Source organism: Plutella xylostella, chromosome 12 (genome assembly GCF_932276165.1).
Source record: "Plutella xylostella chromosome 12, ilPluXylo3.1, whole genome shotgun sequence".
Taxonomy (NCBI): domain Eukaryota; kingdom Metazoa; phylum Arthropoda; class Insecta; order Lepidoptera; family Plutellidae; genus Plutella; species Plutella xylostella.
In genome coordinates this window covers 7646991-7667797 of record NC_063992.1, presented here as the reverse complement: position 1 = coordinate 7667797, position 20807 = coordinate 7646991, and the positions used below count along the sequence as shown (strand labels likewise).

Sequence of the window (20807 nt, the reverse complement as noted above, 5' to 3'; positions counted from 1 at the left end):
ATTTATTTATTTATTTATTTATGTGTGCACATGTCGTTTTGGATGAGATAGGAGTTGGGCTGAATGCTGTAGGAGGGTCTTGGTTCAGCAAGTGGAATGGAATGATGAGATGCAATAGCGGGTCTGCAGCGTGATAATAATGATCGAGAGAAACCGAAGCTGAGTATAGAAATCTGATACTCGAGGTCAAGGACCATCCAAGACTCAGAATAATAACGTAAATATTTTTTTCACAGCGTATGTTTTGTGGCGTTTTAATTTGTTGTTTTTTAAAAAAAATTGCATTTGAGTTCAAGTTCAGTCAGTCAGTGTTTATTTATTTATTTTTTAAAAATTAAGCGATTTTTCTTTAAAAGTGGTCCGTAAAACAGGGTAACATGTCGAACAATAGCGTAAGTATTTTCGCTGAAAGTAATGCCTAAACTACTGACGTATATTCGGACTGTCATTCCGTAAAAAATAAAATTATACTTAGTACCTAATGAATCCTGTATTTCCCTTCACAGCCTCGACCGACGATGGAGCAGGTCCTAGCTATGCTGAGCTTCATGGAGGAACACCCTAACCTGGCGCTGGGCAAGATGAAAGGCGGCGTCGAGAACCGAGCAGAGAGTAAAAAACTGTGGATACAGCTCGCAAGATCGCTGAATGCTATGCCTGGGCCCAACAGGTCTCTGAAGTCTTGGATGAAGGTAAGCATCGTGGAATAGGTCCATATGCATAATCATAAATACAAAACCAGGTATCCTACCTTTAAGGAAACTTGTGTACAGACTAAATTAGACCTTAAACTTTTACTTATTGATTTGGAATTGATTAATTTTATGTATATTTTTAGTAACAAAATATTTGATATGTTTTTAATATGGTTTCAGTTTTGGTCCGACAAGAAGTCCAATCTGAAGCTGAAAGTGCAGACAGCTGGAGGTGACCCCAGCAGCCTGCTGTCCAACATTGAGTGGAGGATCTGGGACAACTTCCTGTCTAAACATGGTGTCAGGAGACCATGTAAGTTTCCTAATAGCCAGTTCCTTTCTCTATGTAATTTGAGTTCAAAATCTGCAGATAAATTTAATGTCTTATCATAGCTGGTGAGTGTGATTTTACTCATCAAGGGGCGCTACAATAGGGCTTCAGTAGTGAATTCACACTAGTGGTCCTTTCTTTCTAAATGACTGTTACAAACAAATAGATTAATTATGTATATTATTTGTTATTTCTATTTTTACTTTGGCATACCTACTTGTAAAGTGGATATTATTTTTCAGCTAAAACTAACAGTGTCAATGTGAAGCGGGACATAGAAGATGATCAATATTTTGATGAAAGTAATGAATTAGAGCCAGAGCCTGAAGAACCAGAGGTTGAGGACTTTGATGAGAAGCAAACGAAAATGATGGAGAAACTGGTATGTAAATTGAAGTTCACATTATTGAAATAAACAACAGATAGGTCTGTGAATATTCAATTAAAAACATAATTAATTAAGAAGCCACTAGAAAGCATACATAATTGTAAGAAGACTAATAAGACAGGCTTATAAAGACCAATGGAAAAATTATAAAATTTATATAGGACATAAGGAATATGTAACCTTCATCTTCTACTCCACCATATTTCTGGTAAAGTCATCCACAATCATTGTATTGGTATCTTGTCATCTTCAAAGTTTGTATTCGTGAAATCTAATTAAACTTTTATATCTGCTGACATGTCACTTGAATTGGTCCGCAGGTGGTGGCGATGGGCGAGCAGGCGGCGGCCACGGCGCGCCTGGCGCAAGCGTCGGCCGCCAACGCGCATGCGCTCAACCGCCTGGCTGAAGCCTCACAACTACAGGTGTGTACAACGTCCAGTATAAAGAAAATACTGTATTACCCCAAAAATAAAGGGCAAGGCATTTTGAAGTGCTAAACATCAAATAAACACTGTCTATGTACTTGTGGTACGGCCCTTAATATCCTGAAATACCCAAAGATCTTAATTACTAAACAAGTGACTGTCATTGCTCTCCTTCTTACTTCTGCGTAACAGCGGCCTTTTTCATATTGATTCTGTATCCGCGTGGGCAATACGTATATCCAACTACTTACAGAATTAGACTAATGACTTAATACACCGTTTTATTAAACTAGCCTTTCTGTTGTTCCAGGCAAGAGCCGTTGAACGGCTAGCGAACACATTTGAGAACGTGACGTCATCCACGCACGATGTTCGGAACGCACTCCTGGACATGGACATTACTATGAAAAGGTTCTACGCGTCCCCAACTTAGCTGAGCCCGTGACACACAAGTACCATTTAAGATTTCTTTTTATTTTTGACTAGTTCTTAATTTGTTGATTTTTTGTTGTTGAATTATTTAGCGTGGATGCTGTTTGCGTTTTTGATGATTGAAGTTGTATTTGAATTTAAAAGTTTATCTTATGTTAGTGACAAATCCTATCATTTCATATAAGTGATACAAGTAATCTATTTCAAGATAGATAGTGATGATTAACGAAAATATATGTATTATTGAATAGTCTGACTAGTGTAGATCTCTTTTGTTTAGAAATGGAAATCATTTCAAAAAACTAAAATCTTATGATTTTTATTACTTATGCCATTCTTGTTTGGTGAATTTTCAGTAAACTACACTCTGTAGAAGCCATGTTATCATTATGATAAGCCTAAATAAGTTTTTTTTAATAATAAGTAAGATAGCTTTCTTACTCGCGTAAGATTAAACAAATAGAAATAAAACGACTGAATTTAATCTTATTTTTATTTTCTCGTCAGTCTTACTTATTCATAAACCTTATAGGTAAATAACTATTCTTACTTTAAAACTTTTTTACAGAATTGGAAAGATGCATAGTTATACTTTCAATTGTAGGTACCAATCACATCTCAGTATTAACTATTGTTTACCAATAAAACAATGGGTACTAAGACTATTGGCACTCACCAAAGCCTATTTACAAGCGTACAGTTCAACACAGGTTCAATTGGCACTGGTTTTTAAAGCTAAAACACCTTTGTCACAGTAACAATAGTACATGTCTAGTGACCCTTGCGGTTTGGTGGAGCCACTGCATCAAGTATCATCTGAGATACTTGAGTAGCCTGGTGATGGAGGAGTTCCGCCGCTTCCGTCGCACTTGGCTGACGTCGGGGGTCAAGCCTTGCTGGTTCTTGGAGAAGGGAGCTGTAGCGTTGGTTGTCAGGAAGAAGTTGCCTTGAGCCCTGAGGATAAGGGAGTTATGGTTATAATTGTGGTTTTACCATAGACTAATTTTACTATGGAGTGAAGAAATTCTAGATAGAGTCGGTCGGATTTGGTGCCTTTATTGCTGGTTCTCCCCATACTAAAATATGTATGACGTAAACAATTGTATTTTCATATATGTATTATTATGAACCTACTTATCTACCGAAGCCAGATGACTAATTTTATTCGCGTTTGTGACACTAATAACAACCAGGAAATAAAGAAGCGGTGCAAGGCTCTGATTATAGGCGCATGAACGAACTAAAGGTCACCTTCAGTATCGTAACAAAAAGTCCAGGATACGGAATGATGACGTGCACATTTCTCATGAATATCACGACGGTTAAGTTGTTTGTGTGGGTTGACTTTTCCGCGTGCAGATTGCGTTTTTATTACTGCCCCAGATTATTATTAATTTCATTCTCAATAAAAGGTCATTGGCCTTATGCATAAAAGGGAAATTTACTGTAATTAGTCGGACTCGCTCATCTCAACATTATACGAGTTACCGAGAATAACAGATGACAGTAAATTAATGAGTTTATCATCGTTTCCGATTTTGGTTAATTTAATTTATTCCGTAATTGTCCTTCTTGTAGGTTTACATTATTTTTGATAAGTTTGTTGTTTTTCTTTGGTAGATGAAATCACTTTGTAAGAAAACTCTTTTTGTTCAGCCTATGTCAACCCATTGCAGCCCCTATCCATGAGTTACGCCATACTTCGTAATCTTCTAATAAGAGGCCTTCCTAAAAGTTGGTGGCACTATACTGACCTGGTGCTGGTGAGATCACCGAGGTAGATGACCGCTGGGCTGGCTGCGGGCGGCCCCTTGACCCACGCCTCGTAGTCCTTCGCGTGCACCGCGGGGAACGCGGTCGGTGACGTGATGGCCTCCACGAAGAAACGCCAGGAGCGGTCGTGGCTGCACAGGTCTGGTAGAAGGAAGCATAGTTTATATAGACCATCAGTGGAGAAGCAATACCTACGTACTGAGTAGGGGATCAATGTAAAAGGGTTGGCCAAAGGCTTAGGGTTATGCCCGTGAAAAATAGATAACTAAGTTACGTGTGGTTACGCCTTACTTCTCTAAGTCTTGAGTTTTGAATCTGAAGTCCGTTCTCATTCTTCTGTTTAGTAAACATAATGTTTCTTTTCCTTCTGATTTCTAATTGTAAAGTTATTTTTCTGCCGCGCTTGCATCACATAATAAGCTTCGTAATAATGTATTCATCAATTTCTTTAACAAATAGGTCATTTGATGAGACAATGTGACCATCACTTTCCACACTGTTCCGTTTTCCAAGGGGTCGGAAGTTAGTAATCTGCATTATAATTAGGGGCTACACGGCATGTAACATGTCACTCAGTGTGTTATTATTTCACTGCACATTCACACAAGTGAACTATGTATCCTTCCTTGGTTACGATAGATTAGTTTCCACGCCAGTTATCAAGGTTCAACTAGTTACAGTTATTGCACATTCACTTCGGTAGGACTATTAATCGTAATAGAGTGGCTAACCAAAGGATTGAAAAGCGGTCTAAAAATAATATTTAATTTCAAATGAAGCTAATCAAGTTAAATATTGTAATAGGCCAAAATCCTTGATCAATATATTGAAAGAGCCGTTTTGTAAAGGTGCTTATTCTGTAACTGAAATTTTGTCTAAGTAACACAGTCACTTTATTCCATAGCTTGGCCAAAAAGCTAGGTAAGTATAAGAAACTAGTTCCATTAGCCACTATGAACTAGAAACAGAATCTATTAAGTAATTATTTAATTCCTTGATCAATCAAATACATTCAGCTGATATTCTTATATCCTTACCTTCAGGACTAAACATATCATAGTCCCCGGCCGGACAGCCGGGTTGCACGCCACCCGGACCGGAGTAGTTGGGCCAGAAGTCCACAGTCCCCGCCGGTAGGCTGGTGCCGTAGCCGCCGGGGTCGCTGTGCACGATGTCCACGAACTTGGCGCACGTGCGGTCCAGCCCCGCCTGGACCGTCAGGGTGCCTTCGAAGAGGGCTCGCGCCGGGTCGAGACCCGTGATGCTGAAAATAAGATTGTGTGTTGTTAATTTGGGCTCTTAATCGTATCGATAGATGTTTTAAAATGGTAATATTATACCTACTCGTGACGCCTCCTTCATTCTTATTCACAAGTCTAGACGCTACCTATTTTCAAAACTATTGCCGTATGAATTTCCGGTTTTCTTAACCTCAGGATCAAGGTACACCGGAATACCTATTGTCTCAAATTGTAAATAACATTTAACCGACAGCCGATTGCACGTTTATTTGCGGTCTCCCTCCGCGACTGGGTCAATGTACCCATACTTATACCGATATCTCAAATAGTTTCCCTTATAAGAGATAGCAACTTTGAAATAAACAAGCCGATTGCAAGTTTGTTAGCTGATTAAAGACTTCTTTAGTTTTTATAATTAACCAGGGCGTTAACGCTTGGAGTTGTGTCTGGAACTAGGTACGAGGGCTACACCGAAAAGATCGGGAATAGAATACTTAGGAATAAATTAGAGTGAAACCTTTTTGGTGTATCAAATGTAGTGTTTTTTTTCAAACATAATTCCATTTTCGAATTTAAAAAAAAGTAAAAAATAAAAGAGTATTGACCATTTGAATTTGACAAGTCGGTGTAAAAAATGGAGCTTACGCGGGAACATTTCCGTGCAATAATTTTTCACAACTTTCGTCGAGGTTTATCTCAAGAACAATGTCTCGCCGAGCTTGTTTCTATTTATAAACTTGAAGCACCAAGTAAAACGACTATATATCGTTGGTATTCTGAGTTTCGCCGTGGACGTTCCTCTCTTACCACAGTCCCTTCTACTGGTCGGCCAAAAACAGCGGTAACACAAGATAACATCGATGCTGTACGCCAGTTAATAAAAGAAGATAGACATGTGACATACGAGCAGATTCGGGCTTCTCTCAGCATTGGTATGACAGCCATTCAAACCATTTTACACTACGCTTGGAGAGAGAGCACAAGATAGTAACGTCCCCAAGATAATAAGCGTAGACGCAATGGTGATCGAGCATAAGAAAGGTGAAATTGTTGACCAGCTGGGCTGCCTAAAAGCCTCAAAACAACACGAAATAGTTGTGTATGAGGACAGAGGTGAAGACCTAAGCTTTCTCAGTGGACACATACCCGTGAGGAACAACAACCACCAACAAACTGAAGCGGTCACCGGATCAGAACGCCTACAGGAGAGGATGGCTTCCGAGTCCGTCGCTGCTGCTGAACAGCAGGAAATAAATATGAGGATGCAGAGCAGAATCTCGCAGGGGCGCACAAGGGTTCCTTCAGGCATTCAAATCAGCTGCCCAAAGCCTTATGGGGAAACCACAGAGGACACCTGAGTGGCGCCAAATCCCCAAAGGCCCCATCCGAAAAAGAACGGCCCAAAGAACCATAACAAGAGCCGACATGGGTCAGGTGGTCCCACCGAAGCTAAAAACAGCAACCTCCCCTAAAGAGCATTTGGAGAATGCCGTCATAGAATTTGTGGCAATAACAACCGCCACAAAGCAGGTAAACCTCTTGTCGTGCAAAACCATCATGCAGACCTACAGGCAAGAAAACGAAGGCCGGCTAAAAATTCTACTCGAGGAGGCCGAAGCCTGCATATACGATAACAGTAGTTGCCAAGTCCTCAGAGGCAAAATGACTGGAGCGTATATGGCGGCTTACAGCGAGGAAAGCGGATTTGTACCCTGGGAATGCAACTCCTCAAAATTTACTGTGCCACACAACAACCAAATAGTGGTCGTCGCCCAGTGCACCAGGATTATGCTAGAGGATAAAATCCTAGCAAAAGTGGAAACCATCAACGCCAACTGGAATCACTGGACGATGCCCACTATCACTTGGGTGAACGGGGTACCTGGATGTGGGAAGACAACCTGGGTGATAAATAACTTCGATGTGAGCAAAGACACCATTATCACAACAACAACTGAGGCGGCCATCGACATAAGAAACAGGCTAGCGCATCGTATTGGTGACATGGTCAAAACTAGGGTGCGTACGATGGCATCAGTCCTGGTAAACGGCTTTAGAGAACATGTCGGTTGCCAACGCCTGATAATTGACGAAGTCCTGATGAACCATTTCGGGGCAATCGTAATGGCCGCCCACCTGTCTCGTGCCTGTGATATTGCTCTGATCGGAGACATCAATCAGCTACCATATATCGACAGAGAGAACCTATTCGAGCTTAGGTACAATCGCCCAACACTGGTAGCAAACATCACCCAGGAGCTGTTGTGCTCATACAGAAACCCCATGGATGTTGCATACGCCCTAAAGGAAGTATACTCAGGCATATACGCAGCCACAGCGCGCATCCAATCCCTGCAGCTGAAAAGGTTAACAGACGCAGTAATTCCCAAATCCCAAACCAACACTCTGTTCCTGGTGCATACACAGGAAGAAAAAGAGACCTTGACCAGCCAAGGGTATGGTGAAGGAATGGGCTCACGCGTCCTAACCATACACGAAGCACAGGGATTGACGTACGAATCCGTTATTATCATAAGAACAAAAGATAAAATAAAGTTGCACGATAGCATACCTCACGCAGTAGTGGCGCTGTCGAGGCACACCACCGCCTGCACCTACTATGCGGATGACACCGAGGACGCTATCGGCAACCTCGCTAAAACGGCAATAACAGCGCCAAAGAAACGAATCCTCGAGTACAATCTAAAAATGGCAGTTAAGAATCGAGACGAAGAGGTCATTGCACTTTCTGGGGAAATGTTAAGAAGGCAAAACGGGGCGGAATAAATCATTGTACAATCATCCTAACAATATATTATCTTAGTGTTTATGCCCGCTAACAGATGTCACTATCTAATTGCCTGCATCGCGGTATTAAGATTTCTTTTGATACAATGACTTTCTGGTTGTTACAAATATACGATACTTCTGTCAGCAAATAGTGGTTTGATTTGGACTTGTTCATGGTCCTTCGTTAGCCGGATTGCGGAATCAGAAAGTCAAATTTTGATCCGACGCAAGTATCGGGGAAAAAGGAGTCCCTGAAGGTGCTTCGGGTGGTTGGCCAGAGCGTCAGCCAGCGAGAGCAGTCAGTGCAGCGCGGACAGCTCCAGCATCGGCAGAATTCCTGAGTGCCCAGCGACTGACGGCAGCAGCGGCGCCGCGAGCAGCGTCACCACGTCGGTCCACGCAGCGGCAAAGGGACGAGCAAGAGAGAAAGTGTAACACAGGAATCACAGAAACCCGGTAACCACAAAGTGAACCAAATGTGAGTACATTTTGACGTTATCAGCTCAGAGTCCCCCAAAAGTGTCAGTGTCATCAGTGTAGTGAACCTCAGAATAATTAATTGAAGTGACAGTGTCATTATGGACAGTAAGCAAAAAGAAACATTATCTGTAGTTGAAACGTTCTCTTCTCTTTGGTAGTTAGTAGTTAGAATAATTATTTAGTCAAGACTTAGAATAATTTTACAAATATTAGTCAGACGGGGAACCTATGCCCGATTCTGGTTCTGTGAACAAAACTAATTTAAAAACTTGTAAAATTTTCAAAATTTCTTTGACTTAGCAAGGTTCCAAACATTGTTCATCTACTTTATCAAAATGTCTTTCTGTGTAAAAAGTCAACTTGGCTCAATTTCCAACATTGTTAAAGCGTATGAAAACTACAAAAAGGCACCAAAAGACCGTTTAGCCAAGGAATCATACTTACAAACCAGACTAGAGGCGTTAGAATTTCATTTCAAAATTGTTACTGACAACCACACAAAATTACTCTCTGAAGCATCCGATGAAATACTCGATAGCCATGAATACTTTACAACCGACATGTACTCAGAGGTAGAGGAAACGTACATCATGTACAAGGCGGACTTAAAGGAAGCTCTATCCCGCGTCGTGTCTATTGCATCGGCTGCTTCTGATAAGATAAACAAACAAGCAAATACCAAGGGGGGATCTCATGTTCACTTGCCTAAACTTATAATTCCGGTGTTTTCTGGCACATATGTAGAATGGATATCATTTAAAGACTTATTCTTATCATTGGTCCACAACAACGATGCATTAGACAATGTACAAAAAATGCATTATTTAAAGGCGCACCTCTCTGGGGAAGCTGAGCAGCTCTTACGGCATGTACCAATCACAGCTGCAACTTACGACGAGGCCTGGGTGACGTTAAATAATAGGTACAATAATAAGAAGTACTTGGTCAATTGTCTAATGCAACGATTTATGGATCAATCTTACATTGTAAATGTAACAGCTGGGGCAATAAAAAACGTGCTAGATTTAGTGAATGATACTTTGAACGGTTTGAAGAATCTAGGTGTACTAACCGAGTCTTGGGATGTGTTCATCATTCACGTGGTTTGCTCAAGGTTGGACTCTGAATCCCGAAAAAGTTGGGAAGTTAAAATAAGTACCTCAACCGAACTGCCAACCTTGAATGAATTAATGCAGTATCTAGAAGCTCGATACAGATCCCTTGAATTCTTAGACACCGAACCAAACCCAACACATGCACATGTCATGCACGCAACTGCCACCAGTGTCCATGCAGGAGCCATAGGGTGTGCCTACTGCAACAAACGTGGCCACAAAATCATCCACTGCAAGGAATTCTGTAAGCTACAATATGAAGCACGACACAAGTTTGTTATAACCAACAGGCTATGCTATAATTGCATAGGCCGTAATCACTCTGCCAATAGCTGCCGCTCTATCAACACATGCCGCATCTGTTATCATCATCACCACTCATTGCTTCATCCGACGCCAGCTTCGGGGTCGCATGTGGGTGGATCCAAGTCATCACTGGCCGTAGAAGTCAAGGCAACAGGTGCCAATGCCAAAGCAGCATCGGATAACCCTGGATCATTACCATCGAATACAGTCCACCGTTCACATCAGATTGCTTCACCATCACATACAGTCCACCGTTCTAATCAACTAGCATCATTCCATTGTCATCAAATCAACAGCATGCATACAAAAATTACATCAGGTGACAATGGTAAGCAAATGAATGAAGGCGGCCACAAATTGAGAATCGACAGGGCCAACACACATTCAGCTTGGTCACGTCACTCAAGCCATTGGTCATCATTCAAAAGAAGCCGAATATCAAAACGTTCGAGGAAATCATTCAGCACACAGTCCCATGCTCACGACCCATCCATCAATCACTCATCTGCATGTCCTACCGATCCATTCAGTCACAGCTCTGAAGTCCAGTCCAGTTGGAGACGAACTTGGATTTCTAATAATCATCATCCCCAGGTCGGTAGTTATTAGGTAGATTGATTACGCAAATTTTCGAAAAAATTGGGTCGTAGTATCGTATTTCGTGATAATAAATTGTATTGCAAATTAACTATGTTAAATTTTTATCTTATCTGTCATCAACTGTTATCGTTCATCATTTAATATATTGTTATGTTGTATATGTATTTATGTCTTTTGCAAATTCTTCATAAAACCGAGTACCAATCTGTCTCAACCAAAGCGTGTATTTTCTACTAAATAGTTTTAAGATCGCGCAAGGTGCATACCGATGCCATTTTTATCTACCTTTTGTGTCTATCAATGCATCTTGTGACACCCCCTTGACCTCATGGTGGGCGGTAGTTAAGAACTATATGTTCTTGGTGGGCGGTATGTACAATCATCCTAACAATATATTATCTTAGTGTTTATGCCCGCTAACAGATGTCACTATCTAATTGCCTGCATCGCGGTATTAAGATTTCTTTTGATACAATGACTTTCTGGTTGTTACAAATATACGATACTTCTGTCAGCAAATAGTGGTTTGATTTGGACTTGTTCAATCATAAAATATAATTTTGGTTAAGAGCGCAAAATATAGGTCAAATTGGGAAAATAATTTATATAACTAACCTATTGATTATTATATCATAACTAACAATTAAAATAAGTTATCTTTAAGAACAGAGTCACACACTAACATCAGGCAAAACATGACCTATAACGACTGAGGGGCCGAGCCATTGCCAGGTGTCTACTAAGTTCTCCGAAGACAGCTGGCATTGGCCCTGTCCTTGTTAAGTTTGTTGCCATTACTAATGTAAGTGTGACTCTGAAAACCATTAATTTAAAAAAAAGGAAAAAAAAAGAAAAAAAAAAAATAAAATAAAAAATTCTTGTATAATGAGATACACGGCTGGGGGTTTTTAGTCGGTTAACGCCCGACACTACCTGGGTCCTCTTCCCAGGTGTCCATGTGGATTTTCCCCCAGCAGTGGAAAAAAAAGGGAAAAAAGAAAAAGAAAAAAAAATATATATATATATATAAAAGATAGAATATATATACCTATATATAAATGAAACTTCCTTACCGAGTAGAAAGTAGATAAAAGAATTAAAAACTATCTCATAAAAATTACCACTCTTCAAAAGGCACGGACATAAAGTCTGTGGAATGATAACAATTTCTTAAAAAAAAAAAAAAAAAAACCATTTTACATGAAGAACTGGGTGTCAAGAAGTTAGTTTCGCGCTGGGTGCCCCACCGTTTGACCGAGGAACAAAAGTCGGCTCGTGTTAATTGGTGTCGATCTGCTCTGCAACGGTTCAATGGAGGCAGTTCAAATGCTGTCTACAATATCGTCTCTGGTGATGAATCGTGGATTCATTCATATGAGCCCGAAAGAAAACATCAATCGGCAGTTTGGGTCTTCGAAGGTGAGGTCAAGCCAACAAAAGTTATTCGCTCACGCAGCGTGTCGAAAAAAATGGTCGCTTCGTTTGTATCGAAAACTGGCCATGTGGCTACGATTCCATTACAAGAACAAAGGACAGTTACTGCTGATTGGTACACAAAAAAAAAAAAAAAAAAAATAAAAAAAAAAATAAAAAAAATAAAAAAAATTGTTTGTTTGCCGGAAGTCGTAAGAGAACTTCGTAAAACTAACCCGAATCGTCGTATAATCCTTCACCACGATAATGCAAGCTCTCATACCGCTCGCAAAACAAGAACGTTTTTAAATATGGAAAACGTGGAGTTGATGGACCATCCTCCGTATAGCCCTGATCTGAGCCCCAATGATTATTTTACATTCCCAAGAATTAAAGATATGCTACGTGGTCAACGGTTTAGCGGCCCAGAAGAGGCGGTCGAAGCTTACAAATCAGCTGTTTTGACAGTATCCACTTCAGACTGGAATTACTGTTTCAATGATTGGTTTAATCGAATGAAAAAGTGCATTGAATGTCACGGAGACTACTTTGAAAAACAATAAAAGTAAATAATATTATGATATCTTTGTACTTTTTTCTATTCCCGATCATTTCGGTATCGCCCTCGTACATTATGTTATAGGTTATGGTAGTAGAAATTAGTTGATTTGCCTTGTCTAGGAGAGGTAACCTGATAAGTTAATTTGCAGCGGCAGTTCCTTGCCTATCTGAAGTGCACCCTCCTCGTGGGATTCTCAGCAGAATTCTAGTTGGAAATTTGGACTCATTATGCAGCTATTTGTCTAAAATTTTCTCGGTAGTCTGACTGCACTGTATTAATGGGGCATGCTAACTCACCGCGGCACAGTATACCCCTTCTGGCGCGCCGCGCGGCCGGCGTGCGCCATGACGTGCGCGCCCAGCGAGTGCCCCACCAGCTGCAGCTGCGAGATGTCCAGCCCCGACTCATGCAGCGCCATCAGCGCCGCGCCCAGCTCTCGGCCTATCTGGAAGAATATGGCAACTGTTTAGCCGAGCGTCCTCTGACGGTTTAACTAAGTTAGTTCGCATAGTTGAGACATTTTTTGTTTTTTCATGTGCGTCCACTGCAAACTATGCATGTATGAAAAACTGGCTCAACTATGCGAACTAACTAAGTTTAGCCGGCAGTCGGACGTTCGGCGTTAGGCTTAAGTACCTCATCTAGCTTTGCCAATCGGCTAATGGCTAATTCATTGGGCGTGATAGCTTGATACATTGATTTGATACATTAGTACATCCAAGCACCGATTAATGTTGGGGATTAGCAAGTTACAATTATGTCACCTGAATAAGTTGTACATACTTATCCATTATTCAAGCATTATTCTATTAAACGTATCAGTCCATCTAAAGTTACGACAGAACTCGCTAACTGCATAGTAATTTTATTTTAATTTGTGAATGCATCACGCGGATTCACGCGTCCCACCGCATTGTGCTATCCGTAAAAAATGAGCCCAAGTATGTTAAATATTTAGCTACTTAGATAGTCTTGTTTGTAAGGTAACACTTGCACCAGCAATCCGATAGGGACTTCTAAGCCCTTCCTTTGTCCTAGAAGGCAGTTACTCAATATACGCGTGTAGAGTCTATAATTTATGGTAAACGTTACATTCAACTGGTTTTAAGGGAACATGTGTGTATGCACGACACAGGAGGCTCACTCCGACTTTACGTTCAAAAATTCTCGAACTGCTAATCGCTACCTCTACTTTGAGGTTCTAATGAAACTCTACTAGCGTCTTTATTAGCGTACTGCTCATCTGCAGTATCGTAGATACCTAATCGTAGAATGGAAGAGCCCCGAGGCGCACTGTGACCTGTGAGCCTGTGATCAGGTGGCGCAAGGATTTAGGTGCAGTCTTCACCGTTGTGTACGTTGACCTACATACATACATTAGTAAAATCTAGTTAATTTTAAAAATAAATTAAATGTTTCTATGAAATTAATTGTGCTATCTAATTTCAGCACTGATTGCGTAACCTTATCCGTTCAATGTTGCCCCTAGGTTGCGTGAAGTTTCGATACGACACATCTTATTCAAGTTACCTTAACAGCGTTCGGAACAGCATACAGCACATAGCCCAGCGGTATCCCAAGATACCCGCTCCGGGCCTCCTCTTCCCAGTCCAACAACAGCACATTCCGCTTCCTCTTGTTGATGTAAGCATTCAGAACGGCACTGGTGGCGGGGCCGGCGGTCTTGCCTCGGTAGCCGAAGGTGTAGATCACTGTCGGGAGCGTGAGGTCCACGCATGATGAGACGATAGGCTGCGGTTTGGATAATGGCGTCGCTATGTAGTTTTCTATTGAGCTGGAATGTGAGGAGTGAGATTTGATAGTATACTTGGTATTTGTTAGTAACTGTTCTTATGTAAAGGGTTAAATACAATTTTATCGTAATTTTTATGCTCATGTTTGCAAATTACGTACGTACATCTAGATCTAATTTAGAGACTGCAGTTTTAAAGTCAATAGTTAACTACTTATGTAAAGTTACCTCGTTACCAGTATTAACTGTAAGATACAAATGGTTAAATATAAGTAACTTATGTATGGAAATAAGTATAAACAATGGTTGCGGGCGTTTGCTAACTAATTAATATTTTCTTTTGTTCTTTCTTCGGCGGCCCAATACTTATAGTGGCCAGCCGGCCACGTGCCTACATAACTAATCTTTTTAGGGCAGTAGTAATTAATGCGTGGCAGTAACGTTGATGGCCCGACGTCATTTATCGTGGTAAGCACCTACCTATACTCAGTGCCAAATGGGTATGTATATGGAACGTTTTATAAATCAGCACAGTGGCTGTTGACCTGCTGTCCCGATGGTCCACTTATGAAGGTAGACCTATAATTACAAGCCGGTCAATACATTGCAATATTACAAAACACATACTTATTATATATTTATATATATTTACATTTATTATGTTGTTAAATGCGCAAAAGTGGTAAGGCCGTACCTATGTACCGGGATCCTACTGTAAATTCCTACGGGATAGAGTAGGTACTCAAGTTCCTAGCGTACCTACAAAGCCTAGCTTATAAGAAATAACCTAAATCGATTTTACAACAATAAATATCATATTAACCATCACAATAACTTTACAATTACAACGGTGCCGCAGGTTACGAAAAAATGTTAATGAAATAGAGCTGTGCGACGTAAAAAACCAGTTGATTGATTGCACGCAGCTTGCACATCGAGTCGAATCGGTATTCGGACGAAAGTCGGCTCGATTACAACCGATTACGTGAATCCACCCAGGGGTCATCGTTGTATAACTGTCCCCTGGTCTAGTTCTGACGACCTTGCCCCTGTGGGTATGTGGTCACGTATGATTGCCAAAATCAGCAATTTCACCCAAAATTACTCAATACTTGTCTTGTTATGCTAATTTAATGAATTTATTGCGTTCGAGAATGTGAACCAGCAGATAGAGCGTATAATTATTGGTATTTGGAAGAATATAAATAAGTATAGATAGTAAACAAGCTATTCTTACCAATAAATTATGAAAATCTAATCTTGCACATTTTATCTTTGCTATATCCTTTATCTGCTTTATCATATTCAACCTACCGATCTCGGCCCTACGCCTGCGTCTTAACTTAAGAAATAATTAATTTAAAATTATAAAAACTTCACTCTTTAGTACATCACCCTGGTCGGTAGGTATTCCAATGAGTAATATAATACCTAATGCCATAATGGAAGGTGACGCGCTGAGGACCTTACCCTTGCTGCGGTTAGCGGTTCTTTGTTTGTATACAACTGTAGGTGCCATACGATTAAGCGCCTAAGGAAGATTCCTGATCAGCAGCCAAGTTATTGTCGTCTCCTTATTATTTTATAGTATTGTGTATAGGATGACATTTTATCAGTGACATTCCCGTTGCCAGGTGAATGTACCAGTGATCACAGCTGTTCTAGAAAAATTGCTGCTCCATTAATTAAAGTTGGGTAAAGGTAAGTAGTTGCTATGAAACAGCAAATTTTTTTTCACGACACAATAGATTTTCAGCGTCTGATTTCGCGCGATTTAACCGGTTAGTTTAAATAGGTGCCTAAGCTACTCGTAAGCGTAGAGCTTTGCGAGACATTTTTTTTGTGTTTGTTCTCTTATTTTATTGGGTATTCTGGGTTTCCAGTGTTCAGGTTCAGCTGATATTCAAGATATAATTTTATCTGCCTTTTATGGTTATTGATCTCATCATCAGAACTCTTAACTTCTTTATATTTTTAGTGTCGAAATTTTGTAAGTGGAACTTTTTCATTGCTCGTGAGTGTAGTAAGCTCATAGATGTATGTACCTATCTATTGCTTCCATTTTGTAGGTACAGAGGGCCAATACACCTGAATCCTAGCAGGTAGCAGTACACTGTTACTATGAGAGGGGTCAGGTTTCTTTGCCCTCAACATGTTTTTAATTTATAAACATACAAATTGCTTACCCCTTGTAACATCTTAGCCAAGCAGCACTAGTTATGTGTGAAAAACCTGAAAAATTGAATAAAGTTTTTAATTTATATTAACCCTCATTTTCCTTTGATTTAATTCTGAGTTATACATAAAGACTCCCAAATTTTTGCATAAAAATATAAATAAGCTAGTATGCGTAAGTTTGAATGCGAAACATAGAAGAAACATGCTTACCAAATATTATCGTAATAATCCAGACACAAATACTGGCACTCCACATTTTAACTGGCCGCTTTGCACATTAACCAAAAAAACAAAAACAATCAAATTCTAAATTTGAATAAATTTAATTTTGGCGCGCTCTGGCGGTGCGTGCGGCGACCGACTGCGCGCGGCGTGGCTACTGCCCCCGACCACAGCCAGGGAAATAATATAAGCAAGCGGCTTTCCAAGGAGCATCCACAAACAACTCCATATTGTTTTTATTATACCACACAAGACAGCACAACCACAATACGAAGTCAATCATCATCAGCTATGCTTCACTTTGTTCAGTCGTTTTGGCGGTAACGTGTCGGCATTATGTTTTTCAGTGCCTAAAGTATGAAAGGAAAACATAAGTAGAGCTAATTATGGAATCTAGTGTTCTTAGTTGATCCTTGACCTTGCTACTAACGTTTTTCGGAAGTTTAATGAAATGTTGGTGTTTTGATAAATGCTTATTTTTCTAATTACTTACTGCATTCCGAAAAAAGTTTTTTAATAACTGAGATTAGAGGAAGTATGTATAAAAACTGGACATAAAATTCAATCGATTTATTTTAATCGAATCACATGAAGGTACACAAATACAACACAACACTCACTTAATTCTACTAATTACAAAAATATTACGAAGATATCCATTAATATTTGAATGTGATACTTACTTACTAAACATATCTTGATTAAATTAAAATTATTCAACTGTATCGATCTAAATGGTAGCAAACTTTAGTTACTTAACTTTATGACTAGAAGAACGAAATACTTTATTTACTAAGGTTTTTACATGTTCCATTTATTACTATTTACATCTCTTAGAAATCGTCAGATTTCCCTCCGCTTTCTTTTATAATTATTTATTTGTCTACCACAAAATCCTATTAACGTACATTATTAAATTAAATTAATACTGACACGTTGTAATACAAAAGAAAGTGTAAAACACGACTTTTCGCAGATCACGATTTTCTCGGAACAATATAGACTCATTCTAACCTTATCCCTAGCCAACAAACAATTTCTCCCCAAAAGTTTTAAAGTATACAAGTAAACTTACACAAATAACCTATTCAATTCCATTCAACAGAAAATATCGGAAGTTTTTAATCGGGAAGTTATGATTTTCGATACCGAAGTACCAGGCAATCACGGCCTGTAGGAAGTGTGTCAAGATTAGTCTGGAAGATTAGTTCAGGTTGGCGCGAGGGCCACGTTGTTCGGCACCACCCCGGAGGCGGCGTCCTCGGCCGCCTCTGTGTCGCTGTCCTTGAGAGCCAGGTCGTCTGGCTCGTCCCTCATGAGGGCGCGGTACTTCTTGGCGATGACCTCCCAGTCCACGACGTTTTCGATGCGGGTGACGTGCTCGAAGCCGGCCTGCGAGCCCAGCGGACTCAGGTGCACCACCGACAGACGGGTGGAATCTGGGAATCCGACAGGTTGAATTAGGGCGTGGCAAAAACAAAAGAATGAACAACGTTGTACACTCACGGGCAATGAAATAGTTCCACTCACAAAAATCCGACACCAAACGACCCCAATTTTTTCTAATATTTAATTTAAAATCTGAACAAAAATATATGATTGTGTTTAGTTGGTAATATTCTGATGCTCCCTTAAATTTACTTCAATGTTGCAGAAGGCGTCATAAAGCTAGCTTTTTCCGTTTAGGAGTAAATGTGTGTTTTTCTCTGTGGAACCTTTTCATTGCCCGTGAGTGTATTTTTATTATACATAGGTACTATTTATAATTAGCAAGAAATATTATAATTATTAATATTTTGTCATGTCGCATGTATTCTTTGCTACATACATGTTACTTACTGTAGCAACATGATTTCTACTGAAGACAGCAACAAATGCTTGTTTAGTGCATTCGCGCTAATAGCAATGAGATGATAATTTTCGCGATATTTATAACAACGCAAAATTGCATTGACCTATTGCATTGCATTATGCTTTTTAGCACAAAATCTTGAATCTATGATTATGACCAAATTGTTATTTTTATCGGGGAAACAAATTGACTAACGCATACCCGTTTCCAATGTCATAGCTTCGGCTCTGCAGAGCAAATAGTGAAAAAGTCTCTACATTTCAAAGTTTTCTATTGGTTTTATAAGTTGCTAATTTGTATGCACAATAATTACTTTTAACAGACTCACACAGCATACTAAAAATATAGCACTTAGTTTATATCTATATTAGGAAATTTTATATTCTTATCCATGGCATATTAATATAGCATAGGTAAAGCTTTAAAGCCTGGCCTCTGGCCTCTGACCTCAGTTTCATAGTTTAACGTTATTTGACCAGGTCTGCAGAGCTGAAGTTGTAGCCTATCAAGAATAACGGTTAATATTATGATATGCTACAAGTACTTCAGCTTTTTGAGAGTCGTGTTCCTGCATACCTAACGCTTTGTTTGGTCCCCCAAATTCTGTCTAAAAGAGGAACTTTCTCTATGCTATGCGCAAATCCACTTACCTTTAGGCACGACCTGTCCCCGCTTAACCTTGGACAGCCACTTGGAGCCGGCCTTGCTGCGCGCGCTGCTCGCGTCGTCCCGCGAGACGCCCACCATGTGCACCAGGCTCGGGCGCTTCTTCTTACTCATGCGCGCCTAGTAGCAAAGATTATTGTTTATCGTTAAAAAATATATTTATTCGGAGAGTAATGTGATATAGAGGCCTGATCCTGCAGTGGATGATTAGTGGCTGATGATGGGGTAGGTAGAAAGATGTGCAGTCGCCAGTGTTGTTTTTAGTCCCAATCAAACTAGAGCATTTTTTTTATAGCTGGTCATGTGCACCAGGCTTGGACGCTTCTTCTTACTCATGCGCGCCTGGTAGCAGAGATTGTTACATATTTACTAGAGATGCCACAACTATTCGGTATTCGGCCTATTCGGCCAGTTATTTCAGTATTCGGTATTCGGCCGAATACCGAATACTTAAAAAAGTAGCAAATATCTTACAAAAAGGAATAAAAAAATCAATTTGATCGAAACATTTAACTATCAAACAATAATTAATTGCGAAAACCTGAATACAACATCGCGCTTACGACAGTTGCGCTTTTCTTCATAAAATATACAATACCTGCTACTGAGACACAGGTATTTTTTAACAAAATATATAAGGTTTGGCTACTTATTCGAGTTGGTACAACTCAATAAAATATACAATACCTGCTACTGAGACACAGGTATTTTTTAACAAAATATATAAGGTTTGGCTACTTATTCGAGTTGGTACAACTGGTGGTGAACCAGTTATACGGATCTGCCGTAAGATTAAGAAGAACACTTTTTAAATAAAACTTTAACTTATTGAATTATACTGGATCACCTGCCGAATATTCGGTGGCCGAATATTCGGTATTCGGCTGAGAGCGCCGGCCGAATATTCGGTATTCGGTATTCGGCCAAATCACTATTCGTGGCAACACTAATATTTACCATTGGAAATACATTAAATTGTATGCTGTTTCTCCCTTGCAGGGTAGGTAGAGAAGCATTGCTGAACTTTAAGTCAGTGTCGTGTTTAGGCCCATTCATAGAGTAACTTTTATTATGGCTGGACCTAATGTAATAGGCGGCAACGGGAGGATAGCCATCTCTCGGCACAAACAAGACCCTAGAACTAATAGGACAAATACATACATGTCCAGCCAGAGAATCGAATCCTCGGCACAATAGAGTTACTAAGCTTTTATTTCTTAATCCGACTTTCCCGTAAATTTACATCATCAAATCATAAGATAATACCATCATTAACCATTATCTTTACAATAGGTATGACTATAGCATTACCATTGCTATAAATCTTAGTTATCAGTTATCTATCACAGAGTTCTAGGACTAAAAGACCATTTGCGATAGTACATACGGGTGTTTATGAATATCAAGTTTTCCCAATAATTTTAGTTGAAGTATTTAGAAGGTATTACTATGTATTTAGTTTCCTTACGAGAGTAGGAATTAGGATGCATTTATCTCTTAAAACTGGTTTACCTACCCAAAATAGATACCTGCTAGTTTAACAAAATTAACACCATGATAAATAATTCATTATTATTCATCT

At 39.7% G+C, this 20807-nt stretch overlaps 3 protein-coding genes across 3 annotated transcripts in view; 1 reads left to right on the top strand and 2 right to left on the bottom strand.

The window, feature by feature from the left end:
* Positions 1 to 279: 279 nt before the first annotated feature.
* Positions 280 to 2758, top strand: LOC105384999. Its single transcript, XM_038119307.2, has 6 exons — positions 280 to 392; positions 507 to 692; positions 876 to 1008; positions 1269 to 1408; positions 1735 to 1839; positions 2153 to 2758. The coding sequence occupies exons 1-6, from the start codon at positions 378 to 380 to the stop codon at positions 2273 to 2275; spliced, it is 702 nt and encodes a 233-aa protein (XP_037975235.2). The 5' UTR covers positions 280 to 377; the 3' UTR covers positions 2276 to 2758.
* A 72-nt stretch (positions 2759 to 2830) lies between these two features.
* Positions 2831 to 16889, bottom strand: LOC105385001 (pancreatic triacylglycerol lipase). Its single transcript, XM_038119306.2, has 7 exons — positions 16696 to 16889; positions 16494 to 16539; positions 14085 to 14349; positions 12851 to 12999; positions 5085 to 5311; positions 4029 to 4188; positions 2831 to 3228 (listed from the first exon to the last, which is right to left on the bottom strand). The coding sequence occupies exons 1-7, from the start codon at positions 16739 to 16741 to the stop codon at positions 3087 to 3089; spliced, it is 1035 nt and encodes a 344-aa protein (XP_037975234.2). The 5' UTR covers positions 16742 to 16889; the 3' UTR covers positions 2831 to 3086.
* Positions 16890 to 17298: 409 nt separating this feature from the next.
* The window catches only part of LOC105385002 (serine/threonine-protein phosphatase 6 regulatory ankyrin repeat subunit A), a 34794-nt gene continuing 31285 nt past the window's right edge, over positions 17299 to 20807 (bottom strand). Inside the window, exons 18-19 of the mRNA XM_038119372.2 lie at positions 19210 to 19345; positions 17299 to 18146 (exon numbers count right to left, since the gene is read on the bottom strand). Coding sequence (XP_037975300.2) covers positions 17917 to 18146; positions 19210 to 19345 — 366 coding nt within the window. The 3' untranslated portion in view covers positions 17299 to 17916. The remainder of the gene's footprint in view (positions 18147 to 19209; positions 19346 to 20807) is intronic.